At 33.9% G+C, this 6749-nt stretch overlaps 1 protein-coding gene across 3 annotated transcripts in view; it reads left to right on the forward strand.

The window, feature by feature from the left end:
• Positions 1-5145, forward strand: part of LOC143249225 (growth arrest-specific protein 1-like) — a 45186-nt gene extending 40041 nt beyond the window's left edge. For 2 of the 3 annotated variants that reach the window (XR_013027641.1, XM_076498703.1), the window contains exon 3: positions 4369-5145. Coding sequence is in view for 1 of the 3 variants with exons in the window: in XM_076498703.1 (XP_076354818.1) it covers positions 4369-4466 (98 nt within the window). In the remaining 2 variants the exon portion in view is untranslated. The remainder of the gene's footprint in view (positions 1-4368) is intronic. The other variant, XM_076498705.1, reaches the window with a different exon arrangement.
• Positions 5146-6749: the final 1604 nt, after the last annotated feature.

Here is a 6749-nt window from a genome sequence, read left to right on the forward strand (position 1 = left end):
CTGAAGTATAAGATCCTCAGATTAAGATATTAAACTGATATGCTAACAAAGTTAATTACAAAGTTTGCCCAAATGAATATGTTGTGTATATTTGCGTTAAAACAAAGAACAGTATAAAAAGTGAAATTGATAAATCAAGTCACACATTACACTACACCTGTAGTGTAGAAATCAAAACCAACAAGATATATGTGACATAAGTTAATCAATAACTCAAACTGGATTGTCGATCAGCAGCAAAATTACGTCATATTTATCACCTGTTTAAAAGAAGAGGTTTGTTTGTTTTTGAATTTCGCACAAAGCTACTCGAGGGCTATCTCTGCTAGCCATCCCTAATTTAGCAGTGTAAGACTAGAGGGAAGGCAGCTAGTCATCACCACCCACCCCCAACTCTTGGGCTACTCTTTTACCAACGAAAAGTGGGATTGACTGTAACATTATAACGCCCCCACGGCTGAAAGGGCGAGCATGTTTGGCGCGACTGGGATGCGAACCCGCGACCCTCATATTACGAGTCGCATGCCTTAACACGCTTGGCCATGCCGGGCCTAAGAGAAGAGGTGAACAACCATTCCTTAAAGTATTGAAATGATTGGTAGTACACAAAAATAAACAAGGTTTTGTACTTGAAAGTAGTCAAGATGTGTTGTTGACACAGTTTCAATGATCAACAACTATATATATGATTTTCGGGCAAAAAAAATATACTAATTCAGTTAATTAGTTACTTTTTTTTTTTTTACTTTGGAGAGAAGTTATCTTCCCACAACTGTCTGCTGGTAGTAAACGATGATATAGACGTTGTGGGTTTTGAGATTCACATGTCGCTCTCCTAATTTCTAGTTTTGTGATTATTTTATTTTTATATGAATTTCTTCATGGAGACTGGCGAACGGAGTTTAAGACTGACAGACGGCGTATACTTACTGCAGTGTGGTACTACTTCCGCAGTCACTTCTAAAACCTAGGGTACAATTTACATCTCACATTATAGCCTGTATCCCTGGGATCATTTTAATTTATACATGATTTGATTTTTGTATGAACTCGTTTTTGTTCATTCAAATGTCATTTATTCAAGGACTACATTTACTATTTTTAATGCAATTCTTCCTTTTCATTTTATTTTGCTTAACTTTTTAAGTATATATATATATATATATATATAAGCAGTTTGTTTATCTTACCATAGTCCTATCGGTCATCGACAATACGAATAAGGGCTAACAAATTTCAAATGCTACTTAAGGGTTAGGGTGGCCGAGAAACGAACGGCCATTTCTGCTGGACCTCCGTATGTCCCCACCACACACGTTGTGAAGGACCACCCAGGTTGACTGTGACGCAATCCTATAGTGTGCTTCTACCTTTCATACCCGCGTGGACCCTCAAATTTCTTTTCTGGCTACTGGGCGTCGGTTGGATGCACGCACTTTCCGGATGTACCCATTTTTATCAAACACACGCAATCTATTCAAGCGTGTTCCAAGCAAGCAAAAAATGAATCGGTTGACTCAAACACGGGTGTCTTGCTTTACTACAATATTTTGGCTGCTTAGTTTCATTCACTTCCTTAAGAGAAACTAGGCTACAACATCTGTGTGTTTTGAATTTTTAAGGAAGAACTTCCAACAGATAAGTGCTTTAGTTAAACACACGCGACTTTGATAGATTGTACTTTTCATGTTTCTCAATTACTAGTCATTAAAGTTGGCTTACCCATAATTAAAGCTACGTATAAAGCAGATAGTGCATGTATACGCCCATAAAGTTATGTATGCTAGAAATAAAACGTTTTGTTTATATAATGGAAAATTTGTTCTCAAATCACTTTATGAGTCAGAATTACCGTTCTAAATGAGAAAACTGGCCTTAAACAAATTACCCTGTAATTAGTTTGAGAATAAGCATGGAATTGTCTTAATATCACTAACTGTAAGATTTCATACCAACATATGAGGTTAAATGAGCTTACGTATATTATTTTATTTTGAAATTAATATCACGGTTATTTAAGAATCAGAAAAAAGTATAAGTCTTCTATTCATGAATGTTTCAGATGGCCATCTTGTTCAACAGGATTGAATCCGAAAAAAACTCAAATCTAAAATGTGATAATACATATTAAAAACACGGTATTACCAAAAACAATTTTTAATACGGACGGACGTTTCGTTATTTCCTTAAATTTCGTCATTAACGGTAATATTTCCAAATACAAATTGTTCATAATATTTGAACTACAAAATTGCTAAATTATTTTATTATCGCACAATCCTTACGAAAGAGATATAATGAAGGACTTAATCAGTTGAGTTTTATATGTTATTGTTAAGCCATTTCTACTTAATGTTTTGTTCTCTTATTGTATTCAATAAAGGAGGGGAGAACAAAAACATCCATCCTACAACTGTTTATGTAATGTAATTGTTAATTCAGGATAACCTTTCAGTATATATTAGTTTCTCAAAAATACACCCTCACACATTTTGATGGCTTTGAAGTGTACTTATTCAACAAAGCCAGGAGTATATTAAATACCATAACTATGACATATAACAGCACTCAAGCGAACTCTTTCAACTATAGACAGTTAAAATACGCCTAATAGTTTCAGCTGTAATCAGTATATTCGCTCTTTATCAGTGGTTTTAAAGTCAATAGATTATCATTTTGTTTGGTATTTATTTTCAAAAACAATTTTTATTACTTTTCACATCATCACCACCTCACTGTTTACATTATCACCACTTTTTTATTGTGGTTATTATTTACAGTGTCACCACTTTTGTACTGTGATTAGTGTTTACAGTATGACTTTTTGATTATTTTGGTTACTTTTCACAAATCATAGAGATTAGCACATGTAAGTATGAGCAGAGAGTTCATTCCTAACAGAATGTTCCATGCGAATGATCACGATGAAGCGCTATGTCTTAAGTTATAAAGAAACATTCTAGTAAATTAGCAAAAAAATTTAGCATTGAGTAGTTGATTTTAGACGCGCTTCTCTGTTTCACTTGTATTTCTGATTGCTATTAATTGTGACAATGGAAAAATATTTCATAGAGCAACGTAAGACTTACGGTGGTACAGATGAGATGTTGACAAGATTTAAGAGTGGAAAGAATTAACGGAATAATTGTCCTTAACAAAGACTCCCTATAGACACAATTTATCAAGGGTACTGAGAGGTTAAACATGGTTGGACGACCTTTATCAGTGGTTTGCAAATGGGAGTGGCACCACATTACCTGAAACTGCACAATGACAAACATGATGCAAAGCGACTCCATAGTTGGAGATAGGGAAGGCTGTGCTTTGGTGATAAACTCCTCTAGTAATAGAATAGAAACAATGAAAACTAGCTAGGAAAGACCATGATTGTCACACGAACTTTACCTCTTCTGATTACTTTCCAAATCCATTGACAGTGAGTGATAAATCTGTGCATTTTGAGACTAAATAATGTGGTCTTTATGAACTCAGTGAATTGTTAAGAGTTTCTTGGGTGTTTTTGGTATACGGTTAATTGTGTTAGAAAATAATTGTTGTATATCATAAAATATGTATGAATTATGAGTACCAATAAAACGACCACTGCTCTAACTTCTTTGGAGCCCGAGGGATTTTGCTAATATTTTAGCTGAGCAGCTACTGAGAGTTTCAGAAAGTGCTTCTTCATCTACAGAGCAGATAGTTAGTAAAGGGAACATAAAAGTTTTGTGAGGACCTCAGACCAATAAATGTGGTAATATATATTAATGCCTTTTAGTTACCAGGTACGTAAACAAATACTTAGATGCCTTGAAAGATATGTAAATATTCAATATAGTAGATATGGTTGTTGGTGAACTTAATTGCATGTAGAGGGTAGGCTGAAATTACTTTCAACACTTGAGAATAACGCGTATGAATTCTACATTATGTCATTCAGTCTGCATAATGTGTGTTCTATTTTCAAAAAGATGATGGAACTTACGATATTCTTGTGCTTCAAATATAACGGCTTAAAATTGAAACTAGAAAAGTTTACATTCATACATGTGGAATTGATGCTGCTCTATAAGAAAGTATGTATTGATGAAGTGAAATGTTATCATGATTAAGGGCTAGCCACCAACTTTCACTTTACCCAAACATACTTTCTCTCATAGAATTCGCACTACACCTTTTTAAGTTTTACATTGTATTGTTGATAACTTGTGCCATCTTCTGCTGCAAGATAACTGCACCATTGACTAGGGCTAATACATTATATCATATGGACACTCAATTTGAAACTGTATTTCATTCCTTGAATTGTGATTTTGGTTGAAGTACCAGTTTTTGATCATTCTTTACAAGACTATTTTTTCATCCTAGGTACTGATGCCCATAATAATGGAACCAGAGTAGTTTTCTTCACAGGAATAGAATGGTATGGGACATACATATGCATATCATACGCTGACTACTCCTGAATGCCAGTGCAATATAAGAAAGAAACTACTTGCAGTTAGTGTATATGTCAAAAAGAACTATCATTTCTTATATGGTAGGGAATTCACTATTCAAGTTGACCATGCATCATTGAAATGATTACTGAACTTCAAAGTCCAGAAGACATGGCTGTGCATTTTATAATAATACAGCAGAGGTACTGCTTCATTGTACAATACTATCCAGATCAACAGCATGGGCATACTGACTGATTATTTTGTTAGACAGTGAAAGAATCCGTACTGTTTTAATATTTAGTTCCTGTACGTCATGAGCATATCAGTTATGATGAATCATAAAAGCAGTGACAATTCTGTATTTGAACATCACAACTGACCAGTTACTACCTTTAAGAAGAGCAAGTGAAAGTCTCCAATAGCCTGAACACTTCTTCCTTAGCAGTAAAGTACATCATGGCCATCGCAACCAGTGTAGCCAGTTATAAGTACACATTGACATACTGGACAATAATTTTGAGCCATTAATATAAAGTAGCAAACCTATGATGCAACTAAATGCACCAGGAAGTGTCACACACACTGTTGCAAGCATGCAAAAATAGTTTTACTGACCACGTTCGTATGAAGTATGTGCAGTTGTGTATGGACTATACTGGTGCCTTATGAATAATAAAAACTGTTCACATCAGAGAAAACTGTATTAAACAGCTGCAGTTTCTCTTGTTTTTGTTTTAATGGGATTTTCCTAGATATAGTCAGTATTATACCCAAAATTAAAAAAAGAACTCTCTCTCTCTCTCTGTATATATATATTACTTCCACAATTCAGCTGAATCTTATCCATTAGATGATATATTACTATATCCTATTGTATATATCTTATCTGAACAATGAGTATCATATATCCAAGAACTTGGAAAGACCAACACAGGTCAAGGAGCTAAATTCAACATTCAAATACTGATTGATTACAGTTCCATCTGCTTGATCACAGATGTTCTGATAGTTAGATGTGGTAAAAATGTGTAATTCGATTTATCTTCCTCAATCTAATGGTATGGTCGAATAAACAAGCTTAAACTGTTGACTGGAATAATGATAATATAAGAATAACGATAACGTAAGGACAGCTGTGAACAATAAACTAATTATTCTCGAAATATTCTCGTGATGCTTGAACCAGAATTACAGCTCTCATCGATGTATATAGCCTTCTGTCCAATGTATTCGTGTTTTATTGTCTACAGAAAATGTTAAATGGGCGAATTCTACAGTATTTGATACACATGAATTTGTATATAAGCAAATTGGTAAAGCGACTGTGTGCCAAAATATATGTTAACAAAGCAATAATACGATAAAAGGTCCAGTCAAATAATTAGACTTGGTTGGCAAGAAATTAGATTTTGGCTCAAGTGATCCAAATGTTATCTATTAGCAGTTCAATGCATTAAAGTTGGTGTTTAATGCATGCTCTTGTGATCAACTTCTGAACAAGCTTAAACTCTACATTCTGTTACTTCAGGAATCAAAGCCAGATGAGCAAATTGATAACAAATGTGTGTTGTTAGTGCTAGTAAAGAAGCAATAAGCGATTTTAAATGGGAATATTTGTCAGGCATGTGAAGGGTCAATGGGAATCTACACAACAATAAGGGAAAAAATATGGTTGAACCTTGTTATTTTCACTACTAATGAAGGAAATCATTATACAGGAATTGTGTCTTAACTAGATTTATTTATAACTAATATCTATGATTTTCGTGTAAAGAACATAAGTATAATTCTGTGTTGAGTTCCAAAATTAACATTTATTTTACATTTGTTTTATTATATTTAGGTTGAACTTTGTCGACCCCCAGTGGTAAGAACAATTTCATTTTGCATTCTTCACTCTCACAGTGGTCTGCTATGGTAGTCATTTTTCTGATGTTTAAACTGATCAGAGCAGGAAATATATTACTGTAGCACAATTATATCCCTTGCCTGAAACGCGTAATACTCACGAACTAACCTTAAGAAGCTTGCTTGATTATATATCCAGCGGTGTGAGAAAAGCATTTGTTGAGCAAGGTATTTGTAGATTCCACAAAACAGGACATTCATTGGATGTTACTGGGTCAAAAAGTATAGTTTCATGTTTCCCCACTTTTGAATGAATTGGATACAAAAAAATATACTACATACGAAATTGTAGAAATCAATAATGTCAATTTAAATCCAAGTTAAACATTACACACTGTTAAGTGTTATAGTGTTTGTAAAACAATGAAGATGAAGTAAGAGAGAAATCTTTATGGATTA

This window comes from Tachypleus tridentatus, chromosome 4 (assembly GCF_004210375.1).
Source record: "Tachypleus tridentatus isolate NWPU-2018 chromosome 4, ASM421037v1, whole genome shotgun sequence".
Taxonomy (NCBI): Eukaryota; Metazoa; Arthropoda; class Merostomata; order Xiphosura; family Limulidae; genus Tachypleus; species Tachypleus tridentatus.